General features: G+C 37.3%; 1 protein-coding gene across 1 annotated transcript in view; it reads right to left on the bottom strand.

The window, feature by feature from the left end:
• LOC136848038 (uncharacterized) overlaps positions 1 to 23,936 on the bottom strand; it is a 31,776-nt gene extending 7,840 nt beyond the window's left edge. Inside the window, exon 1 of the mRNA XM_067120102.1 lies at positions 23,552 to 23,936. Coding sequence (XP_066976203.1) covers position 23,552 — 1 coding nt within the window. The 5' untranslated portion in view covers positions 23,553 to 23,936. The remainder of the gene's footprint in view (positions 1 to 23,551) is intronic.
• Positions 23,937 to 24,728: the final 792 nt, after the last annotated feature.

Consider the following 24,728-nt stretch of genomic DNA (forward strand, 5'->3'; position numbering starts at 1 on the left):
AGACAGGCAGAGAGGAAGTGCGCTAAGCTTCGTAACTTAAATCAAACCCAAAGAATTTTATGATCATTCTTTTATATTGTATGAATTTCTGTAGTTTATGTCTCTTGTAATATAGGTAGGTAGAAGTATTGCAACCGGACACGTTTTTGGTAAGTGTTTTCATACAGTATCATATTGTATGTAGGAATCAATTTGACGGAGATATCTGTGATATTGAATGGTAAGCAGAATAGTATTTCAAACTGAATGGCAAATAAATAATACCGGCTAGGATTGGCTGTCATTTGCTCTGTATATGAAATTGCTATACACAAAAAGTTACGCGAGTTGGCTCCAGGGTATCGCGTAGGTTAAATCTTCATTACTTAAAGGATTTCGTTACTTATCCGAAGCGGCAGAAAAACCGCCCCCGCCGCCCCCCCCCCCCGCCTCCCGACACCAAAAGGCTGTAAAGTTGAAGTGTCACAGTATATATAAAGCAAATAAAAATATAAAGCATACACCAGTGCAACTGTCCTCTATGCCGTGGGAATTTATTTATTATTAATTAATCTTGCGGCTTTATTAAACAATTATTGACACAGTTACAGTCATCTAATCTTGCGATTACGTAGTTATGTACAGGGATTTTTTTTATATATCCATGGCAAAGCATTTCTTAGTAAAAGCTGCATTCCCATTTTCCCATTTCTTTTTCCCTGGATATATATATAATCCTTCGTGTGTCTAGATCTGTCACGCTTGGAGCTCGTCGTTTAGTACTCCTAAGTTCCTCAATGCCTTTACAGTGTGTAATTTTGTGTTATTTCTATTTACAGTTTTATTATCAAGCCTTTTTGTTTCCTTTTGAGTGATTGGTGTACATTCCGTTTTACCATCAATCTTTTCCTCTTCATCCAACTTTTTATGTCATAAATTGTGTTTTATATATTGGTCATGATTATTTTCTTCTTGGTTTTATCTCACGTCTAGATATTCCATGTTGTATGTACTAAATGATGTGGTTCTTAGGACAATTACTTGCGGTAATCCTCTAATTAGAGTTTGGATTTACAATTTCTTATCTGTACCCTAAAAGTCCTACCAGTGTGGTAGATCGTAAACCACGCCAGTGGATCATTTGCAACAACTATCCATTATGTCTTTTATCCAAGCTCATTTGCTATAACATCAAGCGATGCAATTAGGCTTAGTAGTATTTATACGGCACGTTTAACATTATCTATCAATTTCGGGTCGTCACCACAGCACAGTGATGTTGCAGCCGAGTGAATGTTTTCCCTTAAAGCTGACTGATTTTTTCGCAAAGCGTTGCTCCTTTCAAGGTGTTCAGTGATCTGTTGGTGTACCAATTTCAGTCACTATCATATCATTATAAATGACAAGATACGCATTGATTGTAGGACTCTAAAGATTATGTTTTTGTTTTTTGTGTGTGTTTTTTTATGTTGATTTCACACGAGCCATTTTTTTTTATACTCTTCCTAGTAACGATTTACTCTGTTCCTATTTTTCCAGTTTAAGTACAACGTAACAACATAAAAATTCTCGGCTCCTGCAATGGCAGCCGTGGGAAATTCCTCTAATTCTTCATTGGCCGGCCGGAGAATCGAACGGGGGCCCGGCAGAGTGCTAGCCGAGAACTTTACCGACCTTCCCAATGAGGAACTTTATAATTTGTAATTTTTAAATAGAGAAACTTGCGTATTTCTTTGCAAATACATTATTGTTTATTTCTGGAAGAGTGAATTTCCCTCTTCTTCTTATTTTACCGTTGACAAACGGCCATGTGTGTTTTCCATGTCTACTTTTGCTTTTATTATTTTTCTCCAACAATACCGCATTTTTCCCGTTCATTAGGCCAGTCGCTTAATTTCTCACTTTAATAAATATTGCTTTTAGTTCCCCTTCCTCCAATTATTTTTAGTTTTCTGTCTTTTTCTTCACATATCCAGCTTCATCAAGAAAACACCTTTCATTTTCTTTAACCATGACTACAAAATGACGAAAGGTATCTCGTGACGTCACGTAAGCATCCTTCTTCTACTTCTTCGCATGTTTGATTTTGTGTTACGTGCTTCCTTATCGTTAAAGTTTCTGATTGTGATCATTTTGTCAAAGACGATTAAATCTCACCAACATGTGAGAGCTGTAATCGGCTTATAAAGAGAGGCTAGAAGTGGAATTAAAATATTGAGGCTGCACTGGTCTCAATTTGTTTGTTAGCGGTTAGGGCGCTCGCCATGGGAATCACATGGAAAGGGGTCCATGGCGACCGTTTCTTATTTAATAACATCATACTGTGAATTTTTCTAAACCCAGTCTTTCCAGTTCTAAAAATTACGTGTGTTGAGGGAGCAATATCTTATTAAATGTTGAAGTCATAATATATTGTTCTTTATGAAGAGATGAATTTCAAAAAATTACGTGTGTTGAGGGAGCAATATCTTTATTAAATACTGAAGTCATAATATATTGTTCTTTATGAAGAGATGAATTTCAAAAAATTACGTGTGTTGAGGGAGCAATATCTTTATTAAATACTGAAGTCATAATATATTGTTCTTTATGAAGAGATGAATAACATCAAGAGCTGGAAAAAGGGCGTTGAAAATATTCCCAAGATAATTCTAAAGGTACAGCGTTTGTCAACACTCCTTTTCGAAATGTCTTCAGCTTTTACTGAAAGAACTTTCCGGCATCATCCATTCATTCGACAAAGAACTGAATAATCCAAGTACTTGCTTATCAAATAATAATAATAATAATAATAATAATAATAATAATAATAATAATAATAATAATAATAATAATAATAAAAAGTGTTTAGCAACTATATAAGTTATAATATTCTAACTGGATAGAATATATAAAAAAGCAGAATCCAGATTTTTTACTTTTTCCCCCATGAAATGACAAATATAGGCGAGCTGTTAGCACGCACCTCCAATGAAGAGAAGTCCGCAATAAGGAAAATAGAAAAAGTCTTCTACAAAATAAATGCAGCTGAAGCAGCAATAATAATAATAATAATAATAATAATAATAATAATAATAATAATAATAATAATAATAATAAATAAATTCTTCACGTTGAATGAACAAAATCTTTTAAATACTCGATTTCCTCACACTTTAGGATACGTCTGTTCCAGTAAACATGAATCCGAACTTCAAAAACACGAAGAAAGTTGTTATTTTTGGTGACGACTGGCAGGTTTGTTGGCTTAACATTAAGATATACTTCTATCAGGGGAATGTGCTTGATATATCCGATAATCCTGATAATAATATTGCATCATTCTAATAGTCAAGAGAGATGTTTAGCATTGTGTTTAGATATAAGTATATGCATTTTCATGCAAGTGTATCATTTCGTGTATAATTTCAAACATTTTTTATGCGTTTTGATTCACTTTAAAGCTTCTCCGGATCTCAGTGTTATCCGTGGAAGGCCAGACTATTCAACTAGACAAGCTTTTTTAGAGGAGGAAAAGATGCATTCTCGTTTGACAACGGCTACAAGGGCTCAAGTCGATTCCTGTTGTTAGGGGAAAATATGGAACGTGCAACATAAAACTGGGAATTTTAATTTGCATGCGTGTATCTTTCTAAGAGACTGGAAATTAAAATGATTTACGAAATAACTGAATGTATTGCAGGGAGTGGTTGATGTCGAGATTGATTTGTGTAGGATTTTTCCAATGCACAAAAAAAAAAAACAGAATATGAAAAATGAACGTTTTGACTGCAGTGCTTTAAAGGAGATATATTCAAGGCTTTGTACCTTATGATTAAACAATTTACGTACCCAATGAATATGGCAACTGCATTATGGTATATCAGGAACAACTGAGTCTAATGATATTTATATCTGCTGATATAGTGGTTAGTGTCGTGACGTGCCACTCAGATGTCGCGGGTTCGCGTCTCCCCCAGGGCGATGAAAAATCACTGGCTCTGTATCATGATCAGTTACTGCTGCAGTGTCGGGTCTGCGGTGGGAGGTTGAAACCAACATTCTTTGGAAGCTTGAATTTCAAGTCAATGGCCCCTTGTGTGCATGCTCCATGCCAATAGGTTTCATCTACACTTACAGTGAGACACACAACCAAAGGGTAGCCGGTATTAAATTCGCAGGAAAAAAAAGTCACTGGAAAAAAGTCGCGATTTTAGCTAGGAAAAAAGTCACAGGAAAAAAGTCAGAAAAAGTCACGATTTTGGCTAGGTAAAAAGTCACAGGAAAAAAGTCTCAATTTTGGCTAAGAAAATAGTCACAGGAAGAAAAGTCACATTAAATTATGGTGGCCGGTAATAAAGTCACAGAGAAAAATTCATAATACTTCTTGGGCGTCATTATCTTTATGATATTTACAGTCTTTTGTTTATGTTTATACGGTAATCCCAACGGGCTTGTACTAAACACGCCGCAAGGGTTAAAAATAAAAACTTAAAAAAAAAAACTTAGGGGTCACTATCTAGGAAAGATTAATGTGACTTTTTTTCTGTGACTTTTTACTTGTGACGTTTTCACCTGGCTTCAACCAAAGACCTGGACTGGAAGCACGTACTACTACGGAATGAAATCATCCCAGTGGTCTAAGATTCGAAGGCTTATACTCGTATTCTCAAAGCCGCTTCAATTTCTCAGCAAAAGTCTTTCATCAAATTGCAACATTTCAATCGACAGCAACAGACAAATGAGGCAACAGCAAGAACTCAAAGAAAAAGTCGTTAGCAATTGAGAAAATATGAAGCCTTTTGAAGCGATCCATTTCTTTTCTACAGACCGAAAAAGAGGGTGAGAGAAAAACGGGTAAACTCCCACGTCTAGACACAGTTCACTGTCCTGGCCCAGCAGCCAATAGGAAATCTTGTTTTGCCTCAGTGCGCCTTTCTGTCCAAAAGACCAGCCCATTGCCAACTTTTTAAAGCACACATGCACTGGCAAAGCTCAGTGCTATGTGCTTTAAAAAGTTGGCAATAGGCTGGTCTTGTGGAGCGTCTTAAATTTCGGAAGGAGTTGTAAACTATTTTAATTTCTTAATTGTTTAATCAGCGCAGTCTGCTGTTGTCAGTGCTATATGTACTTTAAAAAGCTGGCACTAGGCTGGTCATGTAGAGAGAACGATGCAGAGGCAAAACAAGATTTCCTATTGGCTGCTGGACCAGGACAGCGAACTGCGTGCCTTTTTAATAAATGAGGAAAAGTAAACACGTAACTCACCTATCATTATTCACAGTGGGTGTCTACTTGAAAAATCATGCGCTCAAAACATACGCATCCGAGACAAGAATGGTTTAATACGGGTATATTTGTTAAAATATAATATGATACTGTTGACTTAATCCATTACTTTAGTAAGTGGTACCTACCCGACTTAAGTGGGTCATGGAGATTCAGAGGTAACTATTCAGAGGCTCTCCTATAAATGGAAGCGTTAGCGCACGCCCCCACATACACGTGTATGTATATATATATATATATATATATATATATATATATATATATATATATATATATATATATATATGCATGTGTGATTGTGTATGTTACTGAAGAGACGAAGCAATGAGGACGAACCAAAACCGTGTTCGGCCACTACTGAGAGAATCTAAAAGAAATATACAGTGACAAACATCCATCTTAAACAGGAAACGTACTAAATATCCAGGGGAGAGAGCAAAAGGGAGCTTAAAGTTCAGTGTTTAAGAAGCGAAAGGAACGAAGGACTGATGAACCAGACATTCTCTTGAGATCCCAGTCCTTCTTATACATTATCTTTCGATATGTTAATCCGCCGAGTACCAAGGGCCCTGGAGGGCAGATGCCTCACACAGTTAAGCAATGCCCAAGAGAAATACCTTAAGTAATGTCAATGAGGAGAGAGAGAGAGAGAGAGAGAGAGAGAGAGAGAGAGAGAGAGAGAGAGAGGGATGGATGGAACTAACGACTGCACTGCAGAAATTCCTGAAAGGTGAAAGGAAGTAACTTGAGAAGGCATTAATCAGCAGGGAATAAAGAGTGAGAATAAGAGAAACAGAGAGAGAGAGAGAGAGAGAGAGAGAGAGAGAGAGAGAGAGAGAGAGATGACATTGACGAGTGCACAGCGGAAATTCTTAAACAGAGGGAAGAACCTGAGAAATGGGAAGCTTATCTTTTAGCTCTTTCAAAAGCAGTGAAAGCAGAGCTCTCTTAGATGGGATCAACGTCTTAACTCTGAAGGACCCGCAAAGAGACGCTCTGCATATACATCCAGATAAATACGATCAGCTTCTTGCAGGTGAATTTAATGCATGGGCGGCTAAATTTCCAAGTTCCCAGGTATCATTCTGATGTCTGAAGGAGTGGTAGTTAATGAGTTATGAGTCTAGATTATTCATCTGTGACGCATTCAAACTTACGAAATTCAAGCTTGTCGCAGTACAATATATTATTCAGGTCTCAATTAGCAGCTTGTGACTTAGATAAGAGAAATTGAGATCTTCAAAGGGCGATTCAGAAGGGAAGGACAGGGACCCGGGAATAGCGGTATCATCCGCATGTGACTTCTCAGGAGAGACGTCTTTGAGGACAGCCATCGATGAAAAGGACGAAAAGGGTTGAGAAGAACTAATTCCCCCGGAATAATACGAGAAACATACAAGAGTCAAACACAAACACTCATGTTCACTCATGCGCCAGTGAACACAATGACATACATACATACATACACCCCTTTTCTGGTCTGGTTAAACTAAGGTATACTTATTTTTTTTTTTTTTTTTACCATACGCCTTTAACCCCTCAAAACGAGGTGGCTCCAGACGGTTACAGCCTTCTGGTTTCTCGGTAAGCCTTCAGAGGTGAGGTTGCTAGACCCACACCGTTTTATATTGACCTCAGGAAACTCTAGTGTAGATTTACATTTGGATGGACGGATGGGCGATAGGTTGGGAGGAAACCAATGACCTAGCAAACGTGAGTTGGTACTGTACCATTCATTCACTTTGGGCCACCATGCCCGTATAGCTAAAATGGTTGATTACGCATTACAAACATATCACACACGCACATATATATAAATATATATATATATATATATATATGTATATATATACATACATACACATGAAAAATAAAGCAGGTAAATCATTAATCTACTCAGAGTTTAATTATCTCTCTCTCTCTCTCTCTCTCTCTCTCTCTCTCTCTCTCTCTCTCTCTCTCTCTCTCATGCTATCAAACACATACAGCACTATAAGAGAGGCCATAGAAAGAAAATTAATTTGATTTTGTGCCTATTATTACCATTTAGGGACCCGAGATCAGTAATTAGATTTTAAAGTCAGTGTTGTCAACGTCAAACAGAAAATCCTTGACCGTATTTTGCACAGAGAGAGGAGTTAGGGTAATTGTAAGACAATTTTGTGTGTTTCTTAATTATTCTGTATTTACTTACGATGGCCATTTTTAGTTTTCTGTAAAAGAAAACTATTGTAGAGATGGCTATTTCTCTGTCCGTACGAACTTTTTCTCTCCGGCCTCGAATCTTAAAAACTACCGAGGCTAGAGGGCTAAAATTTGGTATGTTATCATCCACCCTTCAATCATCAAACATTACAAATTGCAGCCCTTTAGCCTCAGTAGTTTTTATTTTGTTTAGTTAAATTTAGCCATGAACGTGCGTCTGGCAATGCTATCGGACATGCCGCCACCAGGCCGTGGCTGAAAGTTCCATGGGCCGCGGCTCATACATCATTATAAGCTGTACAGAAAACTCGATTGCCCCGAAGAAACCGGCGCATTTTTTACTTGTCGGATTGTGAGTGGTCCATTTGTGCTGAATTAAATAATGCAGTAATACGTCATTGTCAATTCTTTACGAAGAAATTTCTTTATGGAATTTAAAAATTTAGAATTCCATTGATACCGGCCTCTTACCTTGTCAGTTTGACGTGAATGCAGGAATTGTTCCTGTCTTTACAGTGGCCAGGAAGAATCCGTGGAGAAGCTTCCCATGCTGCGGCAATCATAACATTTGTTTGTAAGTTTTTAGTAAGCACGGCCATCAGTATTTGCTTTATAGGAAAGTATACTCTGATCAGAGCTGTGGGAATGCCCTTAGCCCCAAGCGAAAGGCTTGTATATAAATAAGCTTTTCAACTGTTAGCCCCTCCATATAGGAGTTTTCAACTTAATTATATATTGTATATGTTTATATGTATATGAACTATGTATAATATATATATATATATACATATATAAATTTATTTATACATATATACATATACTCGTAATATATATATATATATATATATATATATATATATATATATATATATGTGTGTGTGTGTGTGTGTGTGTGTGTCGATAAAAAGGAAAAAACTGCCCAAAAAACAAATCAGCGTTAGTAATTGCTGAGACACATCAAAATTCTGCCATTTGTAATTGCAGAAATTAACAAGTAAAAAATGCTCCGAAGTTTCTTCGGCGCAATCCAGTTTTCTGTACAGCGTATAATGATGCGTGAGCCGCGGCTCATGATACTTTCAGTCACGGCCCGGTGGTGGCCTGTCCTAGAGCACTGCCAGACGCACGATATTTAACCTTTAATAAAATAAAAACTACTGAGGCTAGAGGACTGTAATCTGGCGTGTTTGATGATTGGAGGGTGGATGATCAACATACCAGTTTGCAGCCCTCTAGCCTCAGTAGTTTCTAAGATCTGAGGGCGGACAGAAAAAGTGCGGACAGAAAGAAATGCGGAGAGAAGAAGTGCGGACAGAAAAAAGTGCGGACAGAAAAAGTGCTGACAGAAAAAAGCGCAGACAGAAAAAAGTGCGGACAGAAAAAAAGTGCGGAAAGAAAAAGTGCGGACGAACAGACAAAGCCATCTCAATAGTTTATTTTACAGAAAGCTAAAAATGGAATTCTTCTAAAACTGCTTGACTGTTCACATCGTTTCAAAGGTCTGATATTTGAGTCATCTCTTGGTCACAGAAAGCAAATGAGAATGACCATAGCTTTTTTAAATCCTGTTCCAAGAAAGATGGAAACTCCTTTTCTTCGGGCTTAGTCAGCACCTACAGGACACCATATCCCATCGTTAGATGTGTTTCAGAAATTCCCTCTCTCGTAAATAATGGCCCCGCCTACTGCCAGAAATCATTACTGCTGGAAAAGAGATAGTGAGTCTACCCGGAATAAATCTCTCTTTCTGTTTTACTTTTGTTTAATTTATTTAGGTATTCTTTTCTCTCTCTGTATTATATGTATATATATATATACATATATATATATGTATGTATGTATAATATCAGACAGTATATATATATATATATATATATATATATATATATATATATATATATATATTTATATATGTGCATATAAATGAGTCTTTCAGTCGAGAAACATGCCAAGCGCCATCCTGGGCCATAGGTATTTTTAATTTAACTTATTATATTTTAAAAATGACACTTGGCATGTTTCTCGACTGATAAATAACATATATATATATATATATATATATATATATATATATATATATATATATATATATATATATATATATATATACATATACATATACATATATACATATATATATTTGAGAGTGAGCCTGTTTTCCGAAGAGTTTGAATCTGCGTCTTACGATTTTGTTGAACATCAAAGAGTGGCTGAGCGGGCAATTTTTAACTATGAAAGTTAATGACAGAGAAACTGACGGTGCTTTGGGCAGGCACGGAATCCCTTGCGGTCAGACATTTGATATTATGAAATTTAGTCATTCAAGCCAAGCACTGGGGGTCTTTCTGCCATTCACACCACTTAAGAGAGCGAAAGAGGGAAGCTGGAAAGATGGGATAGCATGATAAAGAGATCCAGAAAATAATGTAGATGAAGAACTCGGATCTAAATGTGGAGTTGGACAGCAAGGTTAAGAAAATAAGTATATCTTAGTTTAACCAGACCACTGAGCTCATTAACAGTTCTCCTAGGGCTGGCCCGAAGGATTATATTTATTTTACGTGGCTAAGAACCAATTGGTTACCTAGCAACGGGACCTACAGTGTATTGTGGGATCCGAACCACATTATGACGAGAAATGAATTTCGGTCACCAGAAATTAATTCCTCTAATTCTTCATTAGCCGGTAGGAGAGGAAGTGGGGATGGAGGTAGAGTAAAAGGCTGAAAAGTGGTTCCTAGATTTAAGGAGAGGGAGAAAATCATGCAGAAATGAGTTTGGAAAGAGGTTGGATTGTCGGAAATGCAGTACTTGGCAAAGGATAATATTTACTTTTGTACATGGATCAGGGAAAATGAGATGAAGAGTTCGTTAGACCGTATATTAGTTCAGAGATCGTAGAAAAGGAAACTGATGCGTGTAATGACGAGAAGAAGAGCGACTGAAGTTACACGAGATCATTATTTTGCTGAAGCAAAAGTTAAAGTAGTTGGAAATCTAGGCTGGGAAGCAAGGGATGCGAACATAGCAGTAATGGCACTCAATAGAAATAAGCTTGATAACTAGGAATTACAGAAAGCATATAGAGAGAGAAAACAGATGAAAAAGCAGGCTATTTTGAAAGATACAGAAGTTAAAATTATGGAGACTACAGAATTCCAGGAGTATTCGTGGTTTTAAGATGGAGGAAATAGGAAACAAGAACAGTGAGTGGTATGATGATGGGAAGTTTTGTAAGAAAAAAAAAAATCTTTCTTGAGGTGCAATTGCTGGACAATAGTGACAAGTATGTACATGAATGATTGAGAACCGACTCGGTATCTATGAAGAAAATAACAGAAAAAAAGCATATTCAAGAATAAAAGGGGTGGGGTGAAATGAGTATGGACTTCATGAAGAATAAATTGTTCCACAAGTAGTAAATGCAGAAAGAAATGTTCATGAACAAATGGATTTCAGAATGGAAAAGGCAATTGGAAAGATGTTTTCTTAAGAGAATGTAGTCACTGATCAGTCAAGTCGGTATTTTGAGAATTTGTTGAATGTTGACGGTAAAATAGAGGCATAACTGAATGATGCAGATGAGGATGTAAGGAGGACAATTAAGATCTAGAAAAATGGAAAGACACCAGGGGTTAATGGAATTACACGTGAGATGCTGTGGTACAGTGGCGAATGTGTGATTCAGCGGCTGACCAGGGTGTGTGAGGTATCTCTGGATGAGGGCAAGGTTCAAAGGAAATGGATAAGATTACTAATTGTACCTTTCCACATAATTAAGTAAACGCGCCCTCACGCCAAACCATTCGAAAACAACTTCGTGTGCAAGTGAGATTAATTGTGCATCACAGGGCCGATAAAATGACCCTTTTCTCAGAATTATTGAGAAACATTCTGAACTGTAGTAAATGAAAGACATTAAAAAGAATTACACAAATAATTGTTATTGCATTTCGAACGCTTAGTCTTTACGGGGAATTTGAGATGTCAACAAGTTTTCAGAAAGGTTGCTCTTTAAATTATTAACTGGAGTAAGGAAGGTGCCAAAGGACACACCCTTATTCACTCTCTTGTGCCTTTGACATTTCTATTATTCAGAAGACGCTCAGAATACTTGGTAAAAATTCTTACCATTTTGTGAAAAATTTAATTTCACCCTTAGAAACGCTCCATGACTAGCTAAACTTGATATAATGGTGGAAATTAATTATCTCTTGAGTTTTCTAAAAAAAAAAAAAAAGGAAGCAGAATAGAATAAAGTAAGTAAAACATAAAAGGGTCTGATTCTTTAAGCGGAGATGGTACCTGACGGGTCCATCAAATATTGATAATTCAATCTCCTCTGAGAATGTCGGAGACTCCAAAGTGGGAGCGAGACCAGAATTGTCGATAAAGCAGAAGAGAGAGGAGAGACAGAGAGTCCTTCCTAATATTCCCAAGTAAATTGTTCATCTGGTGTAAAAGTTCTTATACAACAAAAGACGTTTACAGACAGCTTCTTGACAGTTTTCGAACTTTTCCAGAGATGGAATTTTGTAAGCATTGATACTGAAGATTTTAAGATAAATACTTTTATTTTATAACTATAATGTAACTCATATTAAATTAACAAAAAACTGAAAATTAGAAAACAAAGGAAAGAAAATATATAATAAAAAGAGTTGTTCAAAGTCCTTTAGAGAAAGCTTGGAATACTAATTCAGATTTACTTAATCACGAGATGAGAGGAGAGAAGATAGCGAGGTTTTTAAATACTATTTTTATTATGAGTACCACAGGCATTATTGCAGAATCAGTTTACATACACTGACCTTCAAGCACTTCTGAGAGGACACCATGGAAGGGAAAGGATGCACTACTTATTAATGTTGACAATAATTCATTATTACTTTCCTTATCAGTAACTATGCAGCGCAGACCCCGGTCAAACTATGCAGCTGTCAGTATGCACTTTACCCTTCCTTTCTAAACTTCCGACTGAAGTCCAGTTGTCAATAGTCATCTCTTTCAAACCTCCCAATTTAACTTTCGTACCTCTGACTGAAAGTGGGAGCTTGGGTCTATATAATACTGCCACACCTCTTCAGGTTTCAGTGTCTTGATGACAGTTTGAAAGATTGTCTGGTGAACGCGCTTATTTCAAATTGTTCTGAAAATATCCCAACAATTTTTCATTAAACCTCCTATGCCGATGCTCTTATTCTGTAGAACCTTAACCCCTGTGATTTGCACATCCATGATCTGAGATGCATTACGAAGGAGTTTTGAATTTACTTTACAGTTCCTGAGTTTTGTTAGAGAAGATCCTGGTTATAAGAAAGCCTACAACTTATTCGGTCTCAGAAATCTGAAGTAAAACATGAAAAACTACGTGAGATATGGATACTAATTCTACTTTTGTCTTACGTATGGGAAATACTTATTCAAATATCAAGTGTTATCCTCTAGCCTTCCAGCTACTTTTACTTTTGTTAATAGTTCTGAAGACTAAGGAACTTTTGTAGCTCTAACCTATCTCAACATATCAATCTTAATTAATTCAAGACCTTCCCTCGATTGCTGTAGAGCAAATATACATACGTTACAACCACTCTCTCCTGTTTCAGGTTTTGCTATTTTCAAAGTCATGAAGAACCCTTTGTAGAGGTGTTACAACCCTCCTCATTAGGAATCTATGGAACAACCAGAAATTATTATTTTTTTATCGTAACTTTTTATCTCCAACTAACAGTATTTCTAAAAATTTTACAATAACAACTTTTCTGCCTGTACCCTAAGTGATGACACAACAGTTATTTCTTCCCATGATACAATCTCTTTTTGAAGTATTTCTTTAAAATTTGCTCTCCGGACTATATTGTTGAAGAATAAGTATACCTTAGTTTTACTGACCACTGAGCTGATTAACAGCCTCTAAGGCTGATGAAGGATTAGACTTATTTTACGTGGCTAAGAACCAATTTACTTAGCAACCCTACAGCTTATTGAATCCAACCGCTTTATGCGAGAAATTAATTTCCACCAGAAATAAATTCTCTAACTTTCATCAGCCGGCCGGGGAATTGAACTCCGGCCCATCGACTGCTCTACCGGCTCACCCAGCAAAGAGCTTTATATTGTTGAAACTACTCAGAGTTTCGCTTCATGTGAAATATTTGCTTTTCTCAGTCACTTCACTTTGCCGACGACGTAAGGTGCTCAACTTCTTAAGTTATGCAAAGTTTTGTTCCATTGCTTTCCCAATACCTTAAGCTAAGTTTTCATCGTTTGAGGAGCGTTTTCCTATTGATTACAATTGCATTATTATAATTACAAAATTCATTGAAAACTTGCCACCTGATACTTTGTCTGTAAACATGCAGAATTTAAGTTTTTTTTTCATTATGAAAATGTAGTCGGCAAATCCGTTGTCCTACTCTGCTCACATCAGTCAAGTTCTGTCTCTCTCTTGAGCTGCATGGGACGTTTTGTTTTTCCTAATGTTTCTGAGAATTTCCCGTAGGAAAAGTATACCTTAGTTTTACCAGACCACTGAGCTGATTAACAGCAGAAATACACCTAGATTGTAGTCATGTGAAAGATTATCTAAATGACTTATCTCTCTCACAGCAAACAGAAAACCACTTCTTTCCTTTTGACTTCTGTTTCTAACTGTGTTCCAAAAGCCTCTCTTCTGTATCAACTATCAGCCGCTTTCTTCCCGTGCATCTCCTTGCATGGTGTTGGTCTGTATTTCTAGACTGTCCTTGTCAGTGTCTTTACAAAGTTTACACCTGGCTCCGTTTTATCTTTAATGAGCACAGTTTTATATAGTTTCCTGTCGTTATTATCCTTTTTTTAGTTTGCTGTAAGAGCAAACTATTGATATGGCTTTGTCTGTCCGTCCGCACTTTTCCTGTCCGCCCTCAGATCTTAAAAACTACTGAGGCTAGAGGGGTACAAATTGGCATGTCGATCATCCACACTCCAATCATCAAACATACCAAATTGCAGCCCTTAGCCTCAGTAATTTTTATTTTATTTAAGGTTAAATTAGCCATAATCGTGCATCTGGCAACGATATAGGACTGGCCATCACAGGCCCGTGGTTAAAGTTTCAGGGGCCGCGGCTCAGACAGCATTATACCGAGACCACCGAAAGATATATGTATTTTCGGTGGCCTTGATTATACGATGTACAGAAAACTCGATTGCGTCGAAGAAACTTCGGTGCATTTTTTACATGTTTTTTAATCTATTTAGCACGCTTTCGGATAGCGATTTTCATGCTAAGTCATAAAAATGAAAAGTCTGATACTCAACGAAATATTTAGAATAATCACATAGGACCAGATACAGTCTCACTGTAAAAAGTGGAATGAGTTATTCTGGGTGTAATTCTCTTATCAGCAACTAATTGAACCTTTGAGACTAATATCTTCTTTGAATGAAAGATTAATCCCATTCTAGTAGAAGTTTTAGCCGACAGAGATAAATCAAGTCTTCTTTGCTACCAGGAACCGTATTCTACAAATTCTGGATCTCTTAACCGTCTGTGACCCGGATCCATCCACCCTAATCATGACCAAAACTAATTTTGTTGTCTTTTTCTCCACCCTGCGTAGTTTGTGTAAACATACGCGTCGATAATTCTAAGATTTTTTTCTTTTTTATTTCGTGTATTTATTTTGATCATAGGTTTCTACAAGTAACCCTAATCCCGATTTTCCCTTCTGGGATAGTGAAATATTCAGAGAAAATCTTATCCTCAATTATTTTTTAATGTGTATCAGAAGTAGGCTATAAGTGCTTTGTTCATAATTTTCGACTTTGTTCATAATTTTCGACCACTTAATAGTTCATAATTTTCGATAACTTAATAGTTCATCATTTTCGACCACTTAATAGTTCATCATTTTCGACCACTTAATAATTCATAATTTTAGACCACTTAATAGTTCATCATTTTCGACCACTTAATAATTCATAATTTTAGACCACTTAATAGTTCATAATTTTCGACCACTTAATAGTTCATAATTTTCGACCACTTAATAATTAATAATTTTCGACCACTTAATAGTTCATAATTTTCGACCACTTAATAATTCATAACTTTAGACCACTTAATAGTTCATAATTTTCGAGACAAAGGTTATCGTATTCAAAAGATTATGTCTTGTCACCTTTTGGTGTCAAGTGAATTAAAAGGCAGGCCAAACCTACGGCACTTTCATATTTTAGGACAGTTTTGCCTTAGGAAGCACTCACTCACTCCCTAAAAGTATTTTCTCGCGTTATTTCCAATCTTATTTGAGTTACTGAACGCAATTATCTGTTGTTTGCGAAAAAAAATTGCTTTTTCACAGCATTTGTCGGCAAGACACTACTACCTGCAGCTAAAAGGATAAAGCTGACCTTTATATTTTTCTCTTCTTTAGTATGTTAATTGTTCCATATAAAAGTTATGCAATTCAAATAATAGTGGTCATAGTTGTAGATATAGTAGTACCGCTATTTATCAGAATTAACTTACTGTCTTTTCCAGACTAATAAGAAGATTAATAGTGACAATAAGAGTGGCACTAGCAATACTGTTTATAAGACGAAAACTATTGCCTTTTGTAGCTAGCTGTGGACGCGGACTAGGTAGTGAGATGGGTCAGTCTGGAACTGCATACTTGGCGAGTAACAGAAGTTTGTTTCTTCCCCCAAGTTAAGTATACTTTGTTTAACCAGACCACTGAGCTGATTAACAGCTCTCCTAGGGCTGGCCCGAAGGATTAGACTTATTTTACGTGGCTAAGAACCAATTGGTTACCTAGCAACGGGACTTACAGCTTATTGTGGAATCTGAACCACATTATACAGAGAAATGAATTCTATCACCAGAAATAAATTCCTCTAATGCTTCATTGGCCGGTCGGAGACTCGAACTCGGGACTAGCAGAGTGTCTTCGTCTTTCCCTTGTTATGGCCTTAGGCTTAGGTGTTACGCACAACTGAAGGACATCTTTACTTTAAATTTGAGATCTTCCCTGGTTCTACAGACAACACGGCATTACGCACTTATGCGAAACAGAGGCTTTCGGGCTTTCGAAAAATGGAGAGCGCCAAACCCATATTTAGTAGTTTTCCCACAGTTCCACAAGTCACAGCTCAATAACACTGACGCAACCTTCCTCGAGGGTATGTTGCTTACACAACCAGTTCCCTCACTTCGTCAAAAAACCTTTTATTATGATAATTCAGCACCATTGTCACGCACACATTGGTGTTGGCGTTCATCAACGACCATGAACATGATAAGAGGTTCAGGTGAAACGTCATAAACACCGCTTGCATCTCACGTCGTTTCTGAACCAGTTTTGCGCATGCGTAACGATAATTCAGAACTGAAGGATCCATTCAAACGAATGGGTTTCTCACTTGATTACGCCTTTTTATAGAGATTTACACATAATATTCTTTTATCTTGTTCTTCCAATGAACTTTTGCGTTTATCCTTAAGTATAAAAACGTTACCTTGATGTTACATCATTCCATTCTGAATTGTGAATTTCCTTCTTTTTTTTGAGAAACGTGAGCTTCATTTGCATACGGATACTCCAGAAATAGTCTCATGAACGAAATGTATTTGCTTGCAGAAAAGTTACTGCTTTATTTAGCATTTGGTGGAATGACAGTACCGGGAATGCGTCTGCTGCTTCTATCAAGTGACCTATTTATGTTACCTGTTGCATACTGATGTTCCTCCGGCGGTGACGCAACTCCTATTGATTACTACACGGCTGATATGAAATCTCGTTTTAAAATGTACATCGTTCATTTTCTATTTTTCACATTTCCGCTGATTGCCTCTGACTGATATCATTTTAACAGCATCCGCGTCTGTTTTGATGTAGGTCATTGCTGAGGGTCGTGGTTTATCATGATTTTGATAAGTTGCGCAATCCTCCCAGTAAAACCTAAACGAACGTCATTTGAATATTTGAGCGAATTTGCGCTTGTAGAAGACTTTTTTTCTTTTAAGAATTTTAGTTCAAGAAGGTCATTATTAACCACATATTCCCGAAAAATAATCTTAATCAGCATATAATGAATGTTCATATAATTCTGTAAAATGACGCCCCGTCTCCCCAAAATGATGCCACGTACACCTATCGTAGATTTGGCGCTTATTCCGAATACTCATTTAGAAATGATATAGAAAACTTTATCTCTGTTAAATATCATACATTAAAGCCAGAAAATACTACGGTGTCAGGAAAGAAATTTGGAAAAATTTTTTGTTATCTAGTAAACTACCCTTATTCTTAATATAAAATATTGTTGTTGCCGAAGGTGGTGGTATTGGAGGCAAGCAAATATTTACAGTCATCAGTTTCCAGGGAAACGCCCCACGATGGAATTTCTTTTCCATCGAGAGAGGCTAACTGGCTCCCCGATAAGGTCACATGTGACCCTGGGATCAGCATGGCGTCAACGCAGGACATCCAGCTAATCACAGAAATACCCACTTGCTGTGACGAATGACACATGCGTATCTTCGAAAAAAGTAAGTAAGTATAGCTTAGTTTTACCAGACCACTGAGCTGATTAACAGCTCTCCTAGGGCTGGCCCGAAGGATTACACTTATTTTACGTGGCTAAGAACCAATTGGTTACTTAGCAACGGGACCTACAGCTTATTGTGGAATCCGAACCACATTATAGCGAGAAATGTATCTTCGAGACGTACCAAGATCGATAAACTGACCCAGTACAGCATCCTACCTGACCGTGATGTTGGGTGGTGGGGACGGGGGCGGGAGGCGGCTGTAGGGGGAAGGGGGCGGGGTATGCTGATCCCTTTTGAAGTCATCTTAACATTCGACAGGTACCATAACAAGGGGCGGGGGAGTGAATCTTATACTTGTACCCGTTTACAAAGGTTCTCGGTATTGGTCGATCTTCCGCAACATGCTAATTATGCAAAATATTTTTTCGTTCAAGTTCACGGAAAATTTGAATTAATAATAAACTACCTTTACCTAAAAGAGAAGCTGATCAGAATAAGAGTACGTTTTCTCTTTTGTCCATCTTTTAGAATATTTTATCATTTCGTTACTGATTTCGGTCAAGTTTTGCTCTACGCTGCCTGCATCACCAATATGATCTCTAATGTGCAAGTAAGGTGCCTTGGTTACCATGGGAACATTAGAATCCCGCACGGAAAATGTAGACTTTTCTAGTTATTTTTACAGAAAGACGAGACATGTGGTATAGAATATTGTAATTAATTCATTTAACGGACCTTTCCTAAATAGCGACCCCCAAGGGTTTTAACGCAGTATGTAGCCACCTTTATGGCGTGCTTAGTACAAGCCCGTTAGGGATGACCGTGAAAACATAGACAAAAGGCTGTAAATATCCTAAAGATAATGACCCCAAAGAAATATTAGTCCTAGATAACGACCCCCGAGCTTTGCTGGGGGTCACTATCTAGGAAAGATCCCATTTAACAATTAGGAGACTGGCAGGTCTTGTGCAGAACGTCAGTAAATTTCAGTAGATGTGATTATCAAGAAAGTGTGGCCAAAAGAACAGCGAGGTCTGTGCACGGCGCAGGTAGGTCATCCTTCCCACGTGACTGTGCTGATGCATTCAGCTACCGAAGAAATTCACCGTTAATCCAAGTAATTTTTTGAGTGTAACTTATCTGAATGAGTAAAGAGAATCACAGGAGGGTTTTTCGGAAGACTAAAGAAAGACAGAAGAATGAAAATATCCAAAATAAAAATTCTTGCATCCGGTGTAAATTGTTCAGTTATTAATACTGTCAACATGTTTGCTACTATTGATATAATGATTCAGACAATGAAAGCCAGTCAGTGTCCACCTTTCCCTTGTCCATTAACTTAGGCCCATAATCAGGTCTGATAAAGAGAGTGGGTGGAGAGGTGTTGGGAAAGACATCTGGAAAGAAACCTCCTGACGATAAGGACACCTGGTGGTGGAATGAAGAAGCGAAAGAGGTGGTGAAAGCCAAAAAAAAGATGCAAAAAAGATCTGGGAAAAGTATGGACGGCAAGAGGATAAGGAGAGGTACCAAAGACATAAGGAACAAGTAAAGAAGGCAGATGCACAAGAAAAGGCAAGAGTATCAGATGACTTGTACGAAGAGGTGGAAACACCTGATGGGGAGAGAAAAATTCACAGAATTACAAAGTCGAGGGACAAGAACACCAGAGACTACTCCCATATAAAACAGTTTTATGCAACGAGGACAAGATAAAAAAAAAGGTGGAAAGAATATTAAGAACATCCTGTTAAATGAAGAAACTCCTAGAAAATTTTTTGAAGATGGATGCCAGAACCTTGGTATGACACATACTATTAGCAGGAAGGAAGAAAAGAAGGCACTAAAGAAGATGAAAAATGGCAAAGCAATCGGACCAGATGGAATTCCTGCAGAGATGTGGAAGAGCCTGCACGGGAGAAGAAGGAACAGACATGCTGTGGGACCTAGCAAAGAAAATATACAGCCAGGAAAAGACACCAAAAGAATGGAGAGAAAGCTTTATTGTGCCTCTCTATAAAGAGAAGGGTGACCTCCAGGATCGTGCAAACGCCAGGGGAATAAAGTTACTGTCTCACACCATGAAAATCTGAGAAAGAATAATGGATCAAAGAATTAGAGAAGAAACATCTGTAGGTGAAGAACAGTTTGGTTTCATGCCAGGAAGAGGAATAGCAGATGCAGTGTTTACCCTCCGACAGATGATGGAAAAACACCGGGAAAAACAGAAAGGACTGCACATAGTATTCATAGATCTGGAAAAGGCATACGATAGAGTCCCACGCCAAGAGGTTTGGAGGCGTATGCCAGTAAAGGGAACACCGGAGAAGTATGTGAGGTTGGTCCAAGATATGTATAAAGGAGCAAAAACGCAGGTTAGAAGTAGTGTTGGGTTAACTGAATGGATACCAGTAAGAGTTGGTTTACATCAGGGATCTGCTTTAAGGCCACGTCTTTTTGACCTGATAATGAATGTGCTATCTCAAGGAATAAGAGATCAGTCCCCCTGGTGCATGTTGTTTGCTGATGACATCGTGTTATGCAGCATCAACAGAGGGTTAGTGGAATCAAAACTAGAGCAATGGAGGAAGGTACTGGTAGACAGAGGATTAAAGATCAGTAGGAAGAAGACTGAATACCTAAGTTTTAATGAAGATCAAGACTCCGAGATTAGTATGGAAGGGACAAGGCTGAACCGAGTAGAAAAATCTAGGTATCTTGGTTCAACAATGGATGATGATGGAAGTTTGGATGTAGAAATAACACACACAGTGCAGGCTGGATGGAAAAATTGGAGAAAGATGTCAGGTGTCTTTTGCGACAGCAGAATCAACATAAAGGTTAAAGGAAGAGTCTGTAAGACAGCAGTGAGACCAGCTTTGATGCATGGAACAGAAACATGGCCGGTAAAGAGAGTGCAAGAGAAGAAACTGGATGCGGTAGAGATGAAAATGCTCAGGTGGAGGTGTGGGGAAACAAAAAAGGACAGGATCAAAAATGAAAGAATAAGAGTAACTACTAAAGTCGTAGAATTTTCAAAGAAGGTCCAGGAAAGAAGACTGCAGTGGTATGGCCATGTGATGAGAAGGGATGAGACATATGTGGGGAGGAGTGTGATGCAGACTGAGGTGCCTGGTGGGAGAGAGAGAGAGCAAGAGGAAGACCAAAGAAGTGAAGAAGGATGGATGTAGTTAGAGAAGACCTGAGAGACAAACAGTTGTCAGAGGACGATGTGTTTGACCGAGCCAGGTGGAGGAGGAAAGCTGTCAGAAACATCGACCCCGACTCAGAAGTGGGAAAGGATGAAGAAGAAGAATCAGGTCTGATGTTTCAATAAGCATTAAGATTCTTTCACGTTCTCCATTATCATGATATCAAGTTTACTTGCTGCTACTAACATATCGTTGGAACGACCAATAAGAGCAGTGATAACAAATTAAATTTCAAATAGCATTGATTAAAAAGTCCATATTAAGAAAAATCAATGGCTTTATTTATCTCAGGTTTGGAAGGAAGAGCAATCGGAAGAAGGTGAAAGTAAGAATAAGATTTATCCCAAAATGAGACATTGAGGGCACAAGCAAAGTTAGTGAAGGTTTTGTATATTTATGAAAGTCTGGCTACTCAGAGACAGAGCTAGGCTTCCCACAGAGGCACCGGTGTCATAAAATCTAAGCATTTAATGTGACTATGAAAGTTATTGTGTGCGCATGTGGTCAAAGGTGAAAATGTCGCTTTGGCTAGTCAGTATCTATGTATATGTATACGCACATGATTTGTATACACACACACTCACATATATATGTATGTGTGTGTGCATATGCGTGTATGCACCAATATATACAGAATTTTACATATATATACTGTATATGTTTGTGTGGGTGTGTGTTTCAAAAATGCGTATCACACACACACACACACATATATATATATATATATATATATATATATATATATATATATATATATATATATATATATATATATATATTGTTTGTATGTATATTTGTATGTATATATATATATATATATATATATATATATATATATATATACATATATACACACACACACACACACACACACACACATATATATATATATATATATATATATATATATATATATATATATATATATATATATATATATACAGTATATGGACATACTTTGAGTATGCACGGAGATAAATGAGAACCGCTTGCAGTCACATTTCACTGTTGTTGCGTTCTATGTTGGAAAACCCTTACACCCCTATTCCTAAACCCCAAGTCAACTGGACTAATGAAGAAATAGTGAATTAACACCGATATTATTTCATTGTTTTGAGGGCAGCACAAATTTACGTATGGTTGTTTCTCATTAAAAAAAAAAAAAAACTTTTGTCGTAGTAAAGAATGTTCTCGATTAGAAAAAATGCTGAGTCAAGGATGAGGGTCATGTATACAACACAAGCTCTTGTTTTCTTTACAAATCCACAATGGTGTAATAATAGTTTGCAATGAAGTGTTAGTCCAGTTTTAAAATAAAAATGAAAAACTAAGATTTTTTTATAGGTACAAAGGATTTCCTTAGCTGAAAATAAGCAAGTGCGCGAGAACTTTTTGGTATCTACTCTTTCTGCGCGAGAACTTTTTGGTATCTACTCTTTCAAATTTTACATCTCGGCCAACATAATCACGACAGCTTTCTTATATGTAAGTTTTAATTTTTATTTCTTAACGCGAAAGCATGAACTCATAATATCTAAAGCTTATTTTGAATGGTTTTATCATATTGTCTTTTGAAGACTAGGCATGAGAGCAGCATTTGAGGTAACTTGAAAAAAATGGAAAATTAAAAAGAATTTTTCCTCTTGTTTCTTTCAGGTTTAACAGTCGAACACTACATACCATCGATGAATAAATTCCTAGACAGTCACTTTAAAACAATCTGAAAAGAAATCTGCTTCAGATCTGAAGGCAAATTTAACCGAGCCGAGGTGTGGGAAGCTGTACGTCACTGCGCAGCAAAGGTCACGTTTTCTGTCGGCGGTGCGCAGACTTCGTTATTCTTACGATCTCGGTCAAACTCACAAGGCCGACACTTCACGCGCGCGTGTGCAAAAGGTGACCTTTTGAAATAGTCACATTCCTTTAGCACTAGTCAATTATCGTAACTTAATATTTGAAAAAACATAGGGACTACATAATCCTTATATGTATTAGATGTGAGGTAGAAAGACTGTTTAAGGGGTTTGTTTCTTGTATGATTTCCCTGTATGTTTGGAGAGAATTTCCTCTATTCTTTGAGAGTTTTTTTGAAACATTACAAAATAGCCGGCAAGTAAATGATAGTGATATCAATAAATTCTGTTGAACTATGTTCCTGTACAATTTAATTTAGTCTATTTTAATCCGTATGAAATCAATTTTTGCCTAACAGCTGACAACGGCGGCACTAATATCAGACCTTTTAGGGCATGTCTAAATAACGTGTTCATTTAGTAACTGCAAGGAGATTTACACCTCTTTCCTATTTATCACTGCTTCTGGACCAAAAGTCATTTAAAATACTTACTGGTTATGCAGAGTAGCACTTAGCAAGCAATCAGTGGAATTGTTTTGTTATTTCTTATAACAGTTGTTGCTCCTGCTTGCAGACGCTCATGTCACGTATCGGTGAGATTAAGTTACGTTCACTGTTGCTGAAAACAGAGTTGTGTGACGTCCTCTGCAACCAGGTTACGAAAAGCTCTTTCTCACGGAAGGTCCCTCACTCTGCAGTCTCCTCCTCCTCAAGCAAACAGGTGCGAGCAATACCTGAGTGCTGGTCACGAGAGACAGGCTCTACTAGTCAGAAACCGACATACACTGACGGTGTGTCAACAGCCGGGCTAATTCACTGGAGGGTTAAATACCTAGTGGGTACGAGGGTCATCTCTCCTGTGGGGTAGGAGGCCTAGGAATGGGTTTAGGGATGGCAGGGGAGCGAGACAGCATTAAGGATGTAACTGTGGAACGCTTAATAGGCTGCATCCTTAATTTAAGTATTCATAAGGTCACTGTTGGCCATATTGCCAATGCGCATGAAGACAGATTGACCCTCAGAGCTCTTGTTGTCGTCGATGTCTCATGGAAAACGACGCAGAAATTTTTTGCTAACGTTCTCGTCTCTGGAACTCTGACATCAACTGTTTGAAAGTGACCTTCAGTGAGGAATCTCGAGTCTAAAATAACCTCCTGAACTTTGTACCAAGGATGTTTACTGTGACTATTATTTGTTCTTATTTCATTCTCAAGAAACTTGATAAGTTTTCAACCACGCAGTTTTCTTTCACCCTCTGACTTTCTTCACTTTTAGTAAATTCTAAAGATATGAAGTGCTATTCGAAATTTTTGAATTTGGGGGACCGTAACAGACGTAAAGTTCTAGAGAATATAATACTTAAAAAGATTTTTCTGAAGGTATAGGATTTAAAGAAAAAATAACAAGATGATTTATACTTCAATCTCTTTGTATTTTTTCCTGTCAGTATATTTATTAATTAACTGGTGTACTTATTTGTCTGTTTATTCATATAAAAGTTTGGTAACCTTACTTGTTAAAGAATGCTACGCTCAAAGGTCAAAACAAATTTCATAACATTCTCCAAAGAACATCAGCTTCTCCAAATGAAATTTTATATCAATAGTAGTTTAAAATCCTGCAGTTAGTCTACATAAAAACGATATTGCCAAAACCTTGTCTTATGTCC

This window comes from Macrobrachium rosenbergii, chromosome 18 (assembly GCF_040412425.1).
Source record: "Macrobrachium rosenbergii isolate ZJJX-2024 chromosome 18, ASM4041242v1, whole genome shotgun sequence".
In the NCBI taxonomy this organism is placed as follows: Eukaryota; Metazoa; Arthropoda; class Malacostraca; order Decapoda; family Palaemonidae; genus Macrobrachium; species Macrobrachium rosenbergii.